This window comes from Lepisosteus oculatus, chromosome 3 (assembly GCF_040954835.1).
Source record: "Lepisosteus oculatus isolate fLepOcu1 chromosome 3, fLepOcu1.hap2, whole genome shotgun sequence".
In the NCBI taxonomy this organism is placed as follows: domain Eukaryota; kingdom Metazoa; phylum Chordata; class Actinopteri; order Semionotiformes; family Lepisosteidae; genus Lepisosteus; species Lepisosteus oculatus.
The window spans coordinates 15691888-15711769 of record NC_090698.1 but is presented as its reverse complement, the minus strand read 5'-3'; the positions used below and the strand labels follow the sequence as shown (position 1 = coordinate 15711769).

Sequence of the window (19882 nt, the reverse complement as noted above, 5' to 3'; positions counted from 1 at the left end):
AGGACACAAATCCCCACAGTTAAACCTTAACCGACCATCAAGCGACAATTTCGTTCTAGTAAAACCCCAGCAGAACTAGCAGTTGTTAGCACCACATGAGCCTTTCCTCTGTTGCAACCGCTGCAGACGTGCTGTTACTGCACTAGTCCAAAAAGTACATCATGGAGGAAGACCAATGTCCTTTGGTCTTCCTCCATGACCATGACGTGATCCAAAAGGTACTGAGCAGATCTTTCACTCTACAGAAGACCACATACACTTATCCCTCTGTATTCCCACAGGAACTTCCACCCTACAGCAGATTTCATGAGAATAAGCCAAGAAATTAGAAGGTAAGCTTTACTCAATGTTCATGCAACCACTCATTTGTATTTTCCCGTTTCTACTTGATGAGCTTTTGGCAAAGATGTAAAGTTATTTACTGCAAAGTTAATTTCTCCTACACCAACAAGTAATGAAACAGAAATATTCTAATCAAGATTAACTTAAAGCTAATCAACAGTACTACTACCACATAACTGTGACAGTTTCTATTCCACATTTCTAAATCTACAGCTTTGCTCTTTGTTTTTTGCTAGCTAGTTGAGTTGTCTCACTATATTCTACTTGTATAACTTAAGCATGATAAATCAGCCTGTTGAAGAAAAGCATTATCAGTTTTCCTTTACATAAGCCATGGTGAACTGTTTAAGGCTGATCATAATACAGAAGGGCCACTATATTGTGTTGCAGTGCACTGTAATGTATTGAAGTGCAGTGTTACAGGCCTGCGTTAAGAAATGAGGCGTCTTCACAAACTGGTCTACCGCTTTACGCATCTGTCTGGTCAGCCTTCTTGAATAGCAGGAAAGGACAGCTCTGAGGGGAAAGAAGCCACCGCAATTGTCTTGTATTCGCCACAAACCTGCAGCACTGACGTGACAAGCACGCAGACATTGTTTGTACTGTGGCAAAAGCAGTTCGTATTTAAATATCATAAACTTGCCTTTTTTAGCTTAAATTGTAGGTTATGCAATTATGAAACAAGAAATAGACATAACCCTGAAATCGTCTCTGAACCAGCTAAATATGCTTTTCATGGTTCATAGCAAATGAGTAAGAACATTTAAGCACTCAACTTTCTCACCAATTTTGCTCCAAACATGAGATGCAAAATGTGAAGTGAAGATTGGATAGTTAATGGTTTGTTCTGCTGCCCGAGTCTGCTGGTAGCTCATCAATTCCAAAATCTTGCCCTGCCTTTAGCCCAAGAACTCGTGCTCACAGTCCTTCTATGATATTTGTAGTTGAATAAGTAGCCCCTTTTGGATTGTCTGCAGGGATTTCTAGGAAAAACGCCTATATGAATAGCTCAATAAAAAACCCTTATAATCACCACAGTATACACCTTTCAAACAGGAAATTAACCTGGCAGCTCCTTGAACTGTTTCTAGAGCACCTAAGCAGAGCACTAGAACACCTGCTTGAGCCACAAGACCTTGGCAAATCTCTGCAGGAGAACAGAAATACCTACAGCCTACTCAAACACTGCAGCATGAAGATGGAGGAAGAATTGACAACAGACTGAAGGCATCATGCTGTTGTTCCAGTGTCTGCACAGTGCAGTGCTACAGGAGCCCAAGCTTTTCAACAGTGTGATTGGCAGTGATGACTTGTAAGACTGTGATCTCCCCCGGACAATGAGAAATGTACATCTGAGCTTGAGTATTCCAGCATCAGAGCCAGCTCTTCTGTTGACACTGGCCAAGAGAAGAGGAACAGATAAAATGCATGGCATTTCAGGAATTATGCACTTCTGAGCGTTGGATTATGGGATCTGAGCTCATATATAATGAAAGGAATCTGCCACGATTAAAAAACAGTTCTTAAAGAGTCATTTTTCATCCTGACACCAACTTCTCGGAAATTAAGTACTTGGATGTTTTGGCAGAGCTGAGATGGCAAGCAACATTGAAAGATGTCTTTTTGGGATGTGCTGGATTCTCAAGGATGAGTGACATTCACCTCATCTACATCTACTTAAAGGGATCTGTTAGGTTTCAACTTTAGAAATATGCTCCATCCCACACCTGATTGGCTAGGTGGAGCTGTGCTAAAGGTTGCTTATAGAAAATTGGAGTTAACCATATACATATGGCTGCAGACATACGCCGTTCCACCCTCCATTTCCAGGAATGGGGTTGATAATATACTAGGTGTGGTCCTGGTTGTTAAACTGCTTATTTCATAAAATCATCTCTTCCACATTTACAGATACACATCTTAACAAGTGGTAACTAAAACTGTAAGGAAATTAAAAATAAAGGACGTGAATGCTTATCTCTTCATCTTTCTAGAGAAAACATGCATTTAGTGAAAGTAATCCTATATTGTATATCTGAAAGATAAACTGATTCTATGAGTCACAGCGTGCTTCTGTAAGAATTGAGTCTCAACTGCCTGAAAAGGTGCCCTCTTTGAACACACTTCCTTACATACCTTCTTGTGACTTTTGTTCTTCTGTCAAAATTCTCACTCCATGTGATTAATTTATTTAATATTGATGCGTTTCAATGAAATTAAACATGCAGCTCACAGGCTCCCTCCTCAAGGTGCTAGGAGTTAATTATTGTCAAACCAGGCAGGGAGACAACCAAGACAGCACTAGTAACTGGCACCATTATTACAACAATGACAAAACTGAGCCAGCACTAATTAATGGGAACGGATGACTTGTACCCTCCTGTCACTGGGCTAGGGATGAAAGTGGCCTGTAACCTCTGGTTTGCCCATTTCCCTAAATTCCATAGGGATATGAAAAGCTTTGAATTCCAGCACTTTTAATTAATTTTTGGAGCTATCTCACTAAGTTACACAATTGGCACGAGCATAAGCCATCAATAAAAAAAAATAACTGTTTCATCTGTGCTAGATGTTATTTTGTGCAAACAGAAACATGTATTGGCACTCTTCATAGTCTCAATCACCGACATGAGATAGGCATCTTCAGAGACATCATATGAACCAACATATTAAGACAAAAGATATGAATAGTTATTTTAGCAGCTTTATAGAACCAACAAACAAATCGAAAAACATATAAGGATAGATCAAATGAATGTGTCAGGGGCCCACCAGCTCAGCAGTTAGGAACAGGCACTGGTTTGCTTCCTGCAATATCTGCAGGCTGGTATCCCACAGGAAACAACCATGTCACAGTCATTAACACATAAATATTACTTATAAAAACCGAGTTTCTGTCCTAGAAAATACAGAAAAAACAAAATTCATCACCAGAAATGGGCTTTGGATATCCCAAATCTTGGCTGTAAGGAAGTATGAGAATTTTTTTCCCCAAAACGCGACCTGGCTGTTCCCTTCCTACTGTATTGCTCCCGCCTGCTAACAAGACCACCTGTGCGATCTTATGTTTTGAACCAATGTTTACATTCAGAGGTATAGTTCAGGTGGGTAGCTGCGTCAGCATGCGTAGGCTGCAAAGGAACAAGTAATAGGTTTATTCCATGCTGAAAAAAAGAAGAAAGAGAACACAACGTTTCGGCCATTCAGAGGTATGTTTTCAGTCTTATCGCAAACCAACAGTATTTAGACACAATCATGGGAAAAATGATAAAACAGGGTTCAGAGAGTCATATAAAGGAGCTATACAGAAATTCAAACCCTGTTACATTAGAAAAGCTCTTCTATACAATGTGTGTAGTATCTTGATAGAGGTGGTCTTATACTTCAACAATCTAACTTTATCACTTGCAAACTGACAAGGGCAGTAAGAAGAAAATCGCCTTACTTTGGGAGAGTCACTTTGCTATAGCATGCTGGAGAGCACATCTGAACAGAAACATAGTAAAAGAAGAAAAAACAAAGCACTTTTCCCCCCCAGTTCAAACATTTAACTGAACCAGGAATCCCCACAACACCTGTCTGTCTTTGAAGGAATCCCATGAACATCAATTTACCAGGTACTGAGAGCCTAAGTCATAGTGACCAAAAAGACACATAATATAGTTCTGATTGCAAAAAGCAAATCATTCACATCTGGTTGCATTTGGTTTTTGGGTAATCTCTCCCTTGCTATTAATCATAGAAATGTACTACCATACAGTGATGAAATGTGAGAAAACTCACATTTCTAAAGGCTGAACAAGAGTTGGTTAGGGCTTCGTCTCTAAGGAATACTATCCTTGTCTCGATTTGAGATTCTGAATATTAATCAGACTGCAATAACAGTGTGCTATCGGTGGAATAATACTCAAAAGTTTTTTTAAATGCTTACCTATAGGGATATGCAAATGATAAAACAGAGGTGTTCATAGCACCTGCATGGCTACATTTAATTCAAAGGAAGCATCTTTCATTTCCTCCATAATTCTTGTACTCCTTTTTACACGTCATTTAATGCAAATCTGGTTTGGGTCCCACCAAGTCTTAAAGCACTCTGGGGAAAAGACAGGATAGAATTCCCACTCACTTCAGTCTCTGTCCCTTCCCTTCCTTATTCCTTCTTTGAGGAGCCTGGTTTCAGTGAAAGTCCTGGCACACAGAATTGAGGGTGGGAAAGAGAATTAACTCTAATTCACAAGGTGGGCTTCAGTCATCCCAGACTTTATAATGCTTTTGAGTTCTGCTATGACAGTGGGATTAACACTCCTGCTCTAACAAAAACTCACCATTGCATCCTCAACACCCACAATGCAGAAAGGACCTTGATGCAATGCATTACTGATGTCAACAAGGCAGCGGCATTTGCCCCTGTTGCCACAATGAGTGATGTCTGGGGATTAAAGTTAGCTACAGATGCACTGATTCATCTGCCAGCAGCAACCTGATTGTGGCTCAGATCTTTTCCCTCCATGCAGCAGAGCGAGACGTGATGGGGTACACCTTACCATTCGCAGGGCTGCAGCGATCTGAAAGCCTGGAGGGACGCATCCATGCCTGCAAAATCCCAGAACCTCACATCGTAGTCATATCCCCCTGTGACCAAGCGTGCACCGGATGGGTCCAGTCCCAGTGCAGAAACCTGCAGGATTAGAAAGTACCACCCTGAAAAAGCTGCCTCCAAAAACATGCCCCTTATATATCCACAAACAGATATGTTAGTTTACATCAGAGTAGTCACTGTTTTAGAAGAAAACTCAACTTGCCAGCATGCATAAAGTAAACCCCTTGGAACGCAACAATAGATCAAAATAACTTTCACAGGTTTAAGTAAAAGCAGTAAAGACTTATGAGCCTATCCCTTTTTTTAATTGGAAACAAATGCATGATAAAGAACTCTATGAAATGTTCCACCTTTGTGTCAAAAGAAATCTGAACAGCTGTAACAAAGCAAACTAGGCCAAGGCCTTGACTGCCTGCCGTTCAAAATGAACAATAAGCCTCAGATATAAGTTAGATTTAAGCACACAGAGAAAGAAGTGGATTTGAGCATTGCACAGGTTCAACAAACACAGTTAAGATCTTATGACCCAACATTTATAGTTAAATTCTAATTTGCTATGTCATGTCATTTGCCAAACCGCTTTATACCATATGGAATTTGCAAGGTTTAAACCCAAGAGGCACAAAACCCAAGTGTGCCAAGAGGAAAAATAATTTACTTCTCTGAATGTGATAAAGAATGAACATTGTGGTAATGGGGGAAAAGCAAACCCATTCTTTCAAGCTGTGCAAAACAAAATTCAAAGAACAAGTAAAAATAACAATGATTGAAGGCGTAGCCTGGTAGTGCGTTAATGGTTTGATCATGCTAGGAGTATTTTTTCCAAAGACGTCAGTGCATCATACAGTTCTGCCCAGAGAAAGTGGCTGAAACCCACACGGTGCTGATCAGTCCGTATAAAGTGTAGAAGCACAAAACACAGCCGACACGGACACTACAAGACATTCCTCTGTTTGGCTTTACGCTGGAAATTATTAGAGCATGGAATAAATTACCAAGCCACGGTTAAGAGGCAGGGGTCCTGGGTTCTTTCAAAACAAAGGCTGACAGTATTTTGAAAAATAAAAAGAAGTTAACAAATACGCCTGACGTCGAGTAAAGCAGAGCTTACAGAGGAAGCTGGCCGGCTATGATAGGCAGAACGGCCTGCTTTCATCATCATATTCATGTGCGCTTAAATTCCTTCCAAGTCTCAAACAGAACAAACAAGAACACCACAAACATAGCAAGCCTCCTTCGGTGTGCCCCTTTTCTATGAAAGTCCTTGAACCCTAATTACTGACGAAAGTGCTGGCAGGAATTTCCTGGAGTGCACAGGACTGGAGGAGCCTCAGATGGGGATATTGTATCCATCATTACTTGTGGGTCTGTGTGACTGGAGAAGAAATATTTTGAAGAAAACACAAAGCAGCGACCCCTTGGCAAGCTCCTGAATGCCTGGATTTTGTTTGGTTTTGCACATTGTCAGGACTGAATCCCTTTGACTCGGCTCCTGCAGATCTCCTCTAAAGAATTCCAGTCTCATGAAAAAGTGCGACAGGCAGGACACTGTACTAAACACTGTAATGTTAGGATTGTCTAAGTAATAAGAGCGCCCATTCAAAAACGATTATTTCATTTGTTAAGAACCAGTTTCATACGACGGGGAGATGGGCAGGAATGTAAAACAATAAAGGTCACACATCAGAACTTTGCTATAGCTAACGCAAATGGAATGCGCTAACTATCATCCACTCAAGGCTTTCTTAATGAATGTGTTCTTTTGTATAACGTTTCATAAAATACCAAGTAATGGAAAATTAAGTAAATCGGTGAGGCCAAAAAGCAACTTTTTAAATCCAAGTAAAATTCATTAAAATCTCTCTCATTACGTGAGAATGATGAGCTCTTTCCAATAGACATCCCAAAAGGATTTTTTTCCTATTAAATTGATATTGTTACTCGTATTTCCTTATAAGGAAATACATTTCTTTCCGGGCAATAGTAAACAACATTGTTTAATCATGCCACGTCAACTCTTACATCCAAATGACTCAGAGGCAGAAACTCCTTAAACATTTGTGGAAAATATTTAATATTACTCTGATACAGGAGTGGCATAACAGTGACCGCACTGTTGAATAAACGTGCAAAATAAATGTGAAATGTCAGTAGCAATGTCACTCCATCAAATGCTGTAGTATTGTCAGAGCATTTAAACAGATACTTTTGTATTGATCTAATTTTCTTTGATGGAATGTAGATTTTAAAACCCCAAATTCTTTAAAATTTACAAAGGAAGAAAAGTATAAGCTGGATAAACTGCACTGTAATCTTCAGCATCTGTGGAGAACATGACACATTCTAGCCCATCTCTTCCCACTCTGTGCCCATAGATCCAGACGAGAATGACTCTGCCTACTGGGCCACTCGTCACCAGGATGAATCCAAATGTGCCGAATTCAGAGTGTCAAATTATTTTGTGGCTATAGGTGTGAAGAACAGCTGACAATATTGAGACCTAGTGCTTTTCTGCCAAAACATTATGATGTACGTTCACTTTAAAACCAGACCTCTGGGATTAAATTGCTTGATATGGTGGAATAACTCACAACTCAAACACAACATAAGAGATCTCAAACCCTGGTCTTTAGAGCCCTGATCCAATAACTCTTCCACATCACTCAGCATGTGTTTAAGATTAATTAGATTCGTAATCTAGTAATTAAAAATAAACTACACAAATAACCCATGTAATTAAATGAGACCACAGGTGGACCAAACTCTGCAGTGTTCATTCAGGAATTTACATGTCACAGCAAAATAGGTTAGCGTTTTGGAATAGCAAAGACGAGAAGCCCATCACGTTAGCTGAGCTGACAATAGCTTTAAGAACTTTCCACTGGATGGCCTCCGACACAAGCCATCCACTGCGTTTCAGCTTACAACTCGACTGCCACAGCCTCACCTAATAAACTCCATTGAAATAACGAAGTTATTGCCCTGTGCTATGTTAACAGAGATCACGTTAAAAGTAAGAAAATCATTTCCATCTGTCTACTGCATTTCTTTACACAGTGCCTGTAGTTTCTGCCAGAGCCATCCTGCTGTTAAGATGTGCCAGGAGTTGGAAGCCCTGGCTCTAGCAAAGGCTTTTGTTTGTGCCTAAACATTGACAGGGCTTAAGATCAGTTACACAGGAAAGTACAGGCCAAGCAGCCCATCTAACCTATGTGGTAGTTAGTAGTTAATCCACTGATCCATTCTGTCCACATGTTTCTCCCGAGAAGCCGGGGTATCAGTTTCAACAAAATGGCTGGGGTAGCCTGTCCCGTACTCCCACAACTCTTCTGGGTTAAAAAGTGCCTCCTATTCTGAATTTTAGATGCATTTTCCCATCGTCCTAATTTGTCTCCTCTGTTTCACTGGCGATTATGAAGAAATCCACTGGGCAGACATTGTCAATGCCTTTGAGGATTATGAATACTAGAATCAAATCATATCTGTTCAAGACTAAAAAAGCTCTGTTCTTTCAGCCTATCACTATAGGATATTCCATTAACTCCCAGAAGGTTTCTGGTTGTTCTTCTCTGGTTTGACGGATTCCAGAGCAGCAATATCTATTTTATAATGTGGTGATGAAAACTGTAAACAGTATTCTAAATAAGGCATTACTAATGCACTGTACAATTTTGCCATAACATTCCTTGACTGTCTATGCTTTTTAACTATCTAACATTTTTTCATTGCTTCTCCACAATGTCAAGATTGAAAAAGAAGCATCAACATAAAAATCTTAGCCTTCTTCATACATAGTATCTTTTCAGTGTTTCCTATTTTGTATTTATAATTTATGTATTTTAATGTTATCTAATTTTAATGTTTTTGCTAACATATGCAAAACCTACACTTATCTACCTTAAACATCATCTGCCAGGTGTTTGCCCAGGCTAGAATTTTATCTAAATCTTTTTAAATTTCATTTGCTGCTTCTACAGTGTTTGCTAATAATCCTGATTTGGTATCTACAAACCTGACTAGTAACTAAACAAAAATCTACATCACTTATATAAACTTAGGAAGAGCAAAGAATGCCTACTATCTGCAAGTGGAGAATTGATGCTTGATAAGTAACTTCATCAACTTTATCAAAAGCCTACTAAAAATGTATATGTTATATTATACACTTTGTATGTATCCATTAATGCTGTTGCTTGTTCAAATAACTTTAACAACCAAATATTTTCGAAATCCATGCTGACTATATCCTAGAACATTATTTCTACATAGGTGATCCTCTAGTTTAGTTCTAATATTTGTCTCCATAAAAATGAATCCTATCGAGACATATTATCCTATGATTACGTGGGTCAACTGTTTCTTCCTTATCGTGGATGGGTGCTACATTAGCAATTCTTTGGTCCCTCGGTACTACCCCTGTATCGAGGATCTGTTGGAAAAACTGGATCAATGACTTCTGAATAACCTCTGTTTCTTAGAGTATGACTTGTAAGACACCATTGGGACCTGGGGATTCATTAATCATGTTTTCTTTCACTTATACTAAATTGGCTTCTCGTATGCCAACACTGTTGAATACGGGACTTTGTTGATCTGCTGGCTGGCTTTTTAGTGAACACTTGGGATCAACTTAGCAGATGAGCCATTTCTCATGATTCTATTATGATGTAATGATTTAAATTGTAAGGGTTTGAAACTGCATCCATCTTCTAAATTGGTTCTAATCATCTTCTGATAGAAAGCACCTCCATAACCTAGGGCATGCATATTTTTCTTTTTTTTCTTTTGTGGAACAATTGTGCTACCTTTTTCTCACTAAGCCATTTTCACAAAGCTGGTATTGGAGTTCTGCATTGGATTAAACTGATTTTAAAAATGCATGTACTATCCGGAACAATGAGATCCAGACTCACAGTCCACCCCCAACGCCCGCCAATGAAACTGCACTGCAAGAGGGTCCTACCGTCTTGGTCCCGTGCTGCAGTGTAATCTCGTGTGTGTCAGGGATTCGCTTCACAGGGTTCTGAAACAGAGAGAAAATACTGGAGGTTAACAGGTTGAGAGAATACACCCCGGACATGCACAATTACACAGGATTTCATTAGAAAACAATCAAGAAATTTCAGAACAGGCTACCAAGAGCAGGAGGCCTTTCAGCTCATCGCACAACCACATTTTCGAGAGCAACAACACAGAAATTCAAAGACATCTGGACATTCAAGTGCTTTAAAGGAAGAGGGGAAATTCTTGACCCATACTAATAAAATCTTTGGTGTTCATAAACCCTATTCCTGTCAAGTTTATTTCTTCATGGGAGCTGTTTAACTAATCGCATTAAAACAGCTTCAAAGGCAGTTTAACCACAGCCAAAGTGAGGTCCTGATAATGATGAGATGGCGATTTGCAGAACTCATTGTTTAATATGATGAAAGCACAATGTACAGAACAGAATAATAGCTAACTGCACATACTGTACATAACATAATATGCATATACATTGTAATACAATATATTTTTGCTCTCCTAATTTCCTATTACATTTTTTAAGCATAACCAATTGGTGTTGAACTGCTTTTTGAGGCCATGACCTGCTACTAAAGAAGACCAAGCTCTCACAAATCTCCGAAGAAGTTTATTGCTCACCCAGGATGCATCCCACCCCTGCTAACTTTACTCTCGTTTCTGCTGAAATGAGAGACCATTCGGGCAGAAAGTCAAGATCCGCCCGAGGCGTGTGAGTGGTTTTCTCTGAATCCCAGGGGACGGTGTCCCATATTCGTTCGTCCTCCACCACACCTGGCCGGAAGCCTCTGCTTCCTGCGCTCAGATGATGTCATCCAGCGAGGTGGACAAGTCAGTTAACAATCAATCATCACGCCCAACGCAGGCTCCAAGCTGAAAAGCTGGGATTTTCTGGAGCCTGCACATTGTCAGCGGCAACTGGTCCTGTAGCTAAAGAGACATTTATTGTAAAGGAAACCCTGGATGTGTTTGGTCACAACCACATTTTCTCAGAGTGAAAATAGTGTTATGCAGCATGGTGTGCAAAAACATTTTTTTTTTCCTGCGAAAACACCAAGAAAGAATTTTATTAAATAATTATCAATAGTCTAAGGTGCAGTGATCAGTTTTTTTAAGAAACTAGACTACCGTCCTACAAAATACTGACTAAAACGCCAACTCTAACACATCCAATTCAACTCCCTTCACTGCAAATGGTCTGGAGATTAATGGGGCGGCTGTGGTTTTGGAGTTCTGCGAGTGGAGTTTTGAGTTTATACCGAAGTAAAACAAGAACAGTGAAGTAAACCGAACATCTCTTCTTAAAATCAGAGATAATACAGGCAGGGGATTTGGCTTTAGTACCGTTGTGGGTTTTACTCCCCACATTCCCTTCCTTGTGAGCAGTCTTTGGCACTGCATTGCGGTGACCCAACGTGTTTGAAACGTTCCAACAACAGAAACCGGTCTGTCCAGACCAGATGTTGAGTGGAGCTGCCTGCCTCTTTCTCTCGGGTCTTGGAAGTCTCCTGCGAGAAATCAACATCCCCCGTCCATGGAAGATGTGTTATTGCTGCATTCCACAGTAGGATATGACATGGGTTTCAGATTTATGACAAAACGGTTGCAGCGCCAGGGGGAGGGCCCATGTTAAGAAGAAATCTGAGTGATGGAGGCTTCATCTTCCATTATGGGAACATAAAACTACGTTACTATATCGTCCGGACCATGGGATGGGATAAACGACAGAAAATACTAACTACACTGTTTTGTGACCTGCAAGCCGAGTTTAAACTATCATCAAGATAGAAGACACAGACAAAACATTCTTGCAATGAGCATTCTTAAAATTGGTTTCACCGACTGAGAACTGAACCTGGGCGATGGAGGCAAGAGTGTCGAATCCCCATCATTACTTGTTCAGTAAGACTGAAACCAACTTAACCAATGTCTATACATGATTTTCTGTATCTTCTGTAACTTCATGTAACTTTCTCATTTGTCTTGGAAGCTCTTCTCCTTAGGATCTGGGCAGCACTCAACCTTTATGATGTCCTTAATGGAGCACAGCCAAAGCCCTGCGCAGCATTGTCTCGCAGGCAAAAGCCGTGAAGAAGTATCAAAATATTTCTGTCCACCGCTGTATTTCAAAGTGGCCCACCTACATTCATTCAGAGAGAATCCAGCTCCAATACAGGGAAAAAAGCAATACCTTGAGGTGTTGTGTCCAGGCAAAAACCACCACCAAACGCTTTACTGTATATTAAGTGACTTATATTTGCAACCATTTACAAAGATAGGTTTGTAGCTAGAACAATGTGGGTGGAGTACCTTGCTCAAGTATCCAACAGCAATGTCTTAGCTTTAAGCAGACACTTTCAGCAGAAAGTACGTCCTAGACCTGCAAAAATACAGGTGGCCAGCAAGCCTTTGTTGTAGACGAAAGTGGAGGATAATCCTATTTAAACCAGTCCCAGCAATGCTTGGCCAATTAGGTACTGGTGCTCCTGAATTACCCATCACAGTAAGCTAAGCCCATGGCCTAGATTCAGAACAGTAATCGCTAAGGCCTATCCTATGTTTTGAATAAAATATTTACTTGTTACATGACTGAAAAAGCCTAGCATGCGCTATGTTTTAGCTTTTCCTATTCATCATTTAAGTCTCAAAATCCTTCCTCTTAAAGAACTTCCAGTCGAAGCTACTGTTTGTCTAACATGTAGGAAACGTCTTGGAGAAATTGCCAATCTGACAGCCCAGTCATTGAAAGGACAGAGGCAATAGGTATTTTATAAAGTAACTAAATAGCAAAAAATTAAAAACCAGAAAAAGAGCATTACATCCTCAGTTTTAGGAAGGAAAGACTGCTTCCTATCATAGTCTTACAGCTGGTTTCAAATCTGTTATGCTTTGATTAGCAATTCTGTCAAGCAGGCAATTAATTTCACCCCAAGTGACACAATGTAGCTGTGATATCAAGAGTAACATGAACTGGTACAGTGACAAATTGTGACATGACTGTAAAGCGCTAATCAACCAATTAGAATGTAATGACTTTACACAGATGAGAGCCTTTTAGAAAAAACAGTGAGAGTTTAATTTTTAAAAAATAAATTAGAAAAATAGAAAATTACAGCTGTAAGGAAGGTAAAATGAATTTCACAAATATCACGGCCCATAAAACTCTGATATCACGCTCTAAGAGTCATGATTAATTTGTCCCCAAAAGTTATTTCATGGCAGTAGGAATGATACAGGATGCAAAAGACACTTTATTTCTTCAAATACAGCACTCTTGATGTGACCCTGCGTAGGGTTATGGCTCTATGTCAATTCCTTACTACGGCACTAAAACACTTCGGGACTGATGTCCCCCACTGTAACAAAACTCTGCACAAAATGACCAGGTATAAGGAATTAAGGAAATAATCTTTTAAATCAGTTTTGTTATATTAATTTTTGAGCTACTTTCTGGAAGGATCAAATGTCATTTGCAATCTGTATTACTTATTATAGAAATAACTTCTCACTCTCAGCAGTTAAATGTAAGTTTTTCTGATTATTAGACATGCATTATTTCTTGGTACCAGTCAGACATATTTTGCAATATATTTCTGAAAAAAATCATGTTTGAATGTGAATATATCCTCATAATAAGCCTATATATATAAAAAAAAAATATTGTTTAATGTTAATACCCCATACCAACACAGTCAAAACTGTAGTTTCTGGGTAGAAAGTAAACATTGTCCGTTTTCAAGGCATTAAGTGTTTCCATGTATTTTGGACTGCAGGTGCTCTAGCAGGGCTAGCACCAGCAGAGATGGTCCTTCCAGCACAGAATTTATAATGACTCGGTAGTGCCACACGCGACAATGCTCTCTGTTGTTTTACACAATGAATTCTGACCTGGTGTTTCATGTGACTTAGCATTTTGAAATGTAGGGGACACACTGTTCTTTACACCTAAAATGGTAAAATGGTATTATGGCTTTAAAAATCAAAGAAGCCTGTGCAGGGCTCTTGGGGATATGCGTCTCGCTTAATACCAACATAGAAATGTATAAGTATATATAGTGTAGATATGCAAAGGAACAAGTAATAGGTTTATTCCATGCTGAAAAAAAGAAGAAAGAGAACACAACGTTTCGGCCGTGAAGCCTTCTTTGCAGCCTACGCATGCTGACGCGGCTACCCACCTGAACTATAGTGTAGATATGATATACTAAAATCGTAACAGTATTGCACACAAAAAAATCATTTGTCATACACAAATATAACACTGTGCTTAAAGGCTATTAAAAAAAACTGCTTGTTTCCTTGGTTAGGTGGAGTAAACAGTTAAGTGCAGTTGAAGAGGTGCAATAAGGTTTGCTAGCTGTGTCAGAGTGTGTGCTGAAAACGAACAAGTACAGGTTAATTCCAAGGTGAAAGGTAAAGAAAAAATAAGAAAAATTACATTTTGGCTGCAGAGTTTTCCTTACATGTACACACGTGTTTTTTTTAACCACAAAAGCCTTACTCCTTATGAAAATATTGCCTCCCTCATCTTTTCTAAGGTGGCCAGTCACTTCAGAAACAAACCTCACTGGCACACATTCAGCCATGCTGAGAAGGAGTTGTGTGAAATTCGCCCTGTAGAGCACAGCAGAAGGTACGTGGCCGATTAAACGCTGCTTTTTCTTTTCCAACTGGAAGCAAGTGGCACATCGTAAACACTAAACAACCACTTATGTGCAGGAGAACACAAGCACACTTCACTGCCAACATTCAGGCCTGGAAAACAGTCGTTCACTTTCTCAGGGTCTTTTGCCCATTTGGCAGATCTCAGACCATCTCCTTTTGACACTTTGTGCTCCTTGCACTAGTAGAGCTTGCAAACCAAATACAAAATCCAAAGCGAGGAACTTCTCACATTGTTAGCTAGTGCAGGTGGAGCCTGTGTCACCAGGCCTGGAGTCTGACTCTTTTGGCCTCGTGTTTTGGAAGGGACAGAAACTCAATATGGCGACCACAGACACTGTTCTGTAGGAGTTGCTGTCCTTCAGATAAGCTGTTATACTAAAGTCCACTTGGTCATTTAAGCTCTTATGACAGGATCTGGAAGAGCTGTAGAAGAGAGGGGGTATAACCCCAGTGTCCTAGCTAAATTCCACTCTGACCTTGTACAATCTAGGCTACCTGCAGTTCCACATCAATTCAACTGATGAAGCAACTGCTCATTTCTCTGCCAGATCTGCTGAGCAGTGGGGCTGCTGCACCAAGATCCTTTGGAATAACAAAACAGCCATATAAATACAATTAATTCAACCACATTCATTATTTGGGGCACCACTGGTACTGAGTCTTTGAGATATGTGGCTGCTGGGCTGCCTGTCAAATGTCATGAGAAAATCATCCCAGCAGACCTGCAGGATCTTTCTCAGGCATCTATCCACACGGAGTAAGGGTCAGGGCACTGGACTCACTAGATGGTTGTGGGCTTGTATTCCCACAGTGGTGCACTGCTGTTGTACCCTTGAGCAAGGAAAAAATGGGTAGATATTGAAAATCGAGTCGCTTTGGATAAAAGCATCAGCCAAATAAGAACAACCTGCTTTCAAAAACACAGAGACAATGTCTTCGATGGGTAAAAAAAAAATAGGGATCCAAGATAAAACTAACAAGAAGCAAACGCATTTTTCATAATATTAATTTTCCTCACCCTCAGTCCCTCAGAGCACAAAAACGGCACAAACCATCACGCCACAATCTGAGCCTCAACAAGGAGTTGAGCCTTTTCATTAATTGAAAAGCTTTTTTTAACCCACCATCAAGCAACTGGATACACGATGCTCTCCTCCCTGGCCACTATTTCATCTCTGATGTCATTTATCTAGAAGAAATTAAGTCAAGGTGTTGGAAGAACTGAACTGAGCTTCATATGCAAAAACTGAAGCATCCCAGCAAACCTTTGTGTAAATAAACCTCAGGTCAAATTGGAGCAAAATTACAGTTAGGCACTGCTGTGTGTATACAACACGGGAAGTGATATTTAGTGGCTCCCTTTGAAATAAAAATAACATACTTGGGACACCAGATGAATCATAAACCTTAAACGTTTTATGACCAAGATTACAAACTTGTAATTTTTTTTTAGCCACCGTCACAGAAGTGAAGGCAAATGATTTTTAAATCCCTACTTTTGTGTAGTACCCAAGCAACTGGATTCCTATCTGTCATATAAACATGCTGCCCCCATGTGGCCAAAGCTCAAATTGTTTTTTCCAGTTCAGTTCACACCTGTAGAAGGCATCAAAGCTGCACCTGAAATTTTGTTTCTCTTTTCCGTTTTTCAGCATGGAATTAACCTTCACCTGTTCCTTTGCAGCCAATAAACTCTGATGCAGCTCCCTGCTTGTACACCTGTTATTACTATGCCGCACTGTGAAATCACTTAAAGACTCAATAATAGATGATGCAGATTCCCTTTGAATCTTCCTCAACTGAAGCTCCAAAATTCTTGAGCTGCTTCCACATCTGACTTGAACAGCAAGCACAACTCAGCACCTGCCACGCGAGGCAGCTTTCTGCTCACACTTCAGACACACTGGCCACTTCACAGCCTTTTCAGCTAGAAAAAGAAGTGTATTTGCGGAGTTTATTTCTTAATTTAAATGATTAAACTGGAAACAAATTGGGATTTAACACACACAGTACACGAGAGACTCCCAGCTATCAGCAAAACTGCAGTTTCACAATGCAGAATTTTTCCTTCTCGCTATTACTATCATGCGTAAAAAAACAACAACCTTCGGACACTCATGTAAGGGGTAAAGACACGCATTTTCTCCAGCTGGGACATAAATCTAGGAAGGAAGAAAGCCGTGCTGCTGGAATGATAGCAGGAGTCCGAGAAAAGGAAGCCTTGCTCCTGGACCCCGTCCAGAGCCATCCCTCGGGCTCTCCCGTCGCGCACTGCGCCAAGCCCGCACCTGCACGCGCGGCCTGCTCTTTCTTTACAACACGCTGCTCGGCAGCAATAAAAATCACCAGCCATATCCGCGACAAGCAGCAGGCGCTCGGCTGCGGACACCCCGACGTCCCCCCGGGGGCGGGCCTGGCTGGACACGGCTCTGCGCCTGTAATGGGTTGCACATTTTATTTTAATCGGGGCTCTCAACTGCTTGGGGGTACGGAATCAGGAAACGACGACCAAGATCTCTTCCGCCGCGCACGCAGAAACCCGACCTGTCTTTTCTTACCTCCCCCCCCCCCCACCCACCCACCCACCCGCCTCCCTCACTCTCCCATCAGACATCTGGAGTCCTTCAGACTGTGGTGTCCAGGCCACCCCCCAAGAACCTAAAAGCACCTGAGATGAAGAAAATAAATCACAGGCCAGGCTATGCAGATTCATCTTCAGGGCAGTAAAAGGCATTTGCTTTAGCTTAAGAACTGCTGGTTTGAACATTTACAAAGGCAGACCTTATAGCCTTAAATGCAGCTGTGCAACTTCAATCTTCTGCAGCTTTATTAAAGAAAAAAGTGGAATTGTGAGGCTTACTGCAACATAACCTACACACCCTATACTGAATAAGATGACTAAAAGCAGCTATTCTGATGAAGAACGAGAACATCAGCCTTTTCATTTGAGTGCACAGCAGAGTGGAGCAACAGAAACGTGGATTCAAATCCCAGGTGGAGCTCAGCTGTTCAAGACACTTCCGTGTCACTGCCACTATTTTGACACATCGATAAAATGTCAGCCTGTATCAATGGGTACGAATAATTAATGACACAAAGCTCATTAATCATTCCATGCACTGTTGTTTGACGTAGTGCTGTCCAGAAAAGGCTGTGACCAACCAAAACCTGAACTAGAGGTAGAGGCTAATATTGGATCGCAGACACCAGGATCCAACAAAAAGCATCAGCAACACGTCTTTCCTTTTTAAGGAAAAACAATTCTGAAACTCACGTCGTCGTCGTCGTCATCCTGAGCCTCATCGTCTTCGTCATCGTCGTTTTCTGTGTATCCAGGAGGCAGAGGTGGCCCCACGAATTCTTCTTCGTTGTCGGCCCCTCCCCGTGTGGCCATGGCGGGGGGCAGAGGGGGTCCGATCTGCTCCTCCTCCGAATCCTCGTCCTCACTGCCGCTGCTGCTCTCACTGTCGCTCTCCTGCCCCCTGCTGGAGGAAAGGAGAGACCCATGAGGCTGGCTGTCACCCTGACCTTCTGAAGCTCAAAAAGAATTAATAGTAATAATTGCTTACATTTATATAGCGCTTTTCTGGACACTCCACTCAAAGCGCTTTACAGGTAATGGGGTCTCCCCTCCACCACCACCAATGTGCAGCCCCACCTGGATGATGCGACGGCAGCCATAGTGAGCCAGAACGCTCCCCACACATCAGCTATCAGTGGGGAGGAGAGATGAGTAATGAAGCCAATTCAGAGCTGGGGATTATTAGGAGGCCATGATTGGTAAAGGCCAATGGGAAATTTGGCCAGGACACCGGGGTTACACCCCTACTCTTTTCGAGAAGTGCCCTGGGATTTTTAATGACCACAGAGAGTCAGGACCTCGGTTTTACATCTCATCCGAAGGACGGCGCCTGTTTACAGTATAGTGTCCCCCGTCACTATACTGGGGCATTAGGACCCACATGGACCGCAGGGTGAGCACCCCCTGCTGGCCCCACTAACACCTCTTCCAGCAGCAACCTTAGTTTTTCCCAGGAGGTCTCCCATCCAGGTACTGACCAGGCTCACACCTGCTTTTGAGTCACACAGTCATAAGTCACACAGTTTTTGATTTGTCGTTCCTCTGTCATGCTGTACTGGTCCACCCAAACAATCCTTCCTCAGCCAAGCTTTCATATGTCCTAATGCCTTTAAGAATCTAAACAGATTTATCTCAATTTTCAAGGGTATTATTAGATGTTGCCTTTTATACTGGACATTGCAGTCCTGACTTGCAAAGATTTCCATGTAATTTTCACAAATATTATCCGCTTTCCAGTGGCCCAAGTCTTTAAATTCCAGCCATCCATTTTCTAAATAGGTGTGTAAAGTTATACATTTCTTCTGTAAAGTACAAGGTCACAGGGGAGACTTTTTTTAATCAAACTATTCTTATTGCACTTTGTAAGTCCTTAGAGAGAGACTCTCTGGACCATTTATATTTTAAGCAGATCTGGTAAGATCTTTAACATCAGATTAAGATCAGTCTCCTGACTGATAATGACAACGATGTCCCTCTCCGACTTAATGCATTTCCTCTCTGCTTCTGGCTCAAAGACAGCATGCACACTGATATATGTAAACAAAGCACATTTCAACTAAAAATATTAAAATCACTTCTCTACCACAAGCAGTCCAAGAGGTATTGACAAGGTCCTGCATAACCCACAGTAAACCCATTCCTGGTTTACCTGGAGGCAGACGGTGCTGACATTCCTCTCCTAGGCTGCACAGGCGCCTTGCTGGACTGAGAGCTCCCTGCAGACATCTGCTGCATGTTCTCCATCTCTCGCTCCTCTGACGGGAAAGACAGCACATTCACCAACTCACTGCATTTCCCCAGAGAGCAGTGGGACCTAGCCTACAGAGGCCTTCTTACACCTTTTACTTCTCTTGCCAGTTATATAAGAAACGTATACATTTGAATAAACGAAAAGTAAGCACAGCCTTGATTTATCTGGAAAACTAAAAATCGAAAGCAGAGGAGACAGGCCTTCCCTGCTGCATGAGAATTTCTAAAACCATTACCTCAGCATGGTGAACAGAAGGCTCTGCACTGTATGAAATGCTGTGTGACAAATGAGACGTAAAACCAAGGTTCAGACTGCTTGGTCATTAACAATCTTTAGGTACTGTTTGTAAGAACTGGGAGATTAGCTATGGTGTTCTGTCTAAATTCCATTTTGGGGCTTGCAAAGTGTGGCCTATCTAAAG

At 41.2% G+C, this 19882-nt stretch overlaps 1 protein-coding gene across 2 annotated transcripts in view; it reads right to left on the bottom strand.

The window, feature by feature from the left end:
- The window catches only part of LOC102682553 (WD repeat-containing protein 70), a 111810-nt gene that overhangs the window by 89671 nt on the left and 2257 nt on the right, over nucleotides 1–19882 (bottom strand). Inside the window, exons 4-7 of one of the 2 annotated variants that reach the window (XM_006627289.3) lie at nucleotides 19360–19465; nucleotides 17904–18111; nucleotides 9906–9965; nucleotides 4887–5020 (exon numbers count right to left, since the gene is read on the bottom strand). In XM_006627289.3, coding sequence (XP_006627352.2) covers nucleotides 4887–5020; nucleotides 9906–9965; nucleotides 17904–18111; nucleotides 19360–19465 — 508 coding nt within the window. Of the gene's footprint in view, nucleotides 1–4886; nucleotides 5021–9905; nucleotides 9966–17903; nucleotides 18115–19359; nucleotides 19466–19882 lie in introns of both variants that reach the window. The other variant, XM_015340380.2, reaches the window with a different exon arrangement.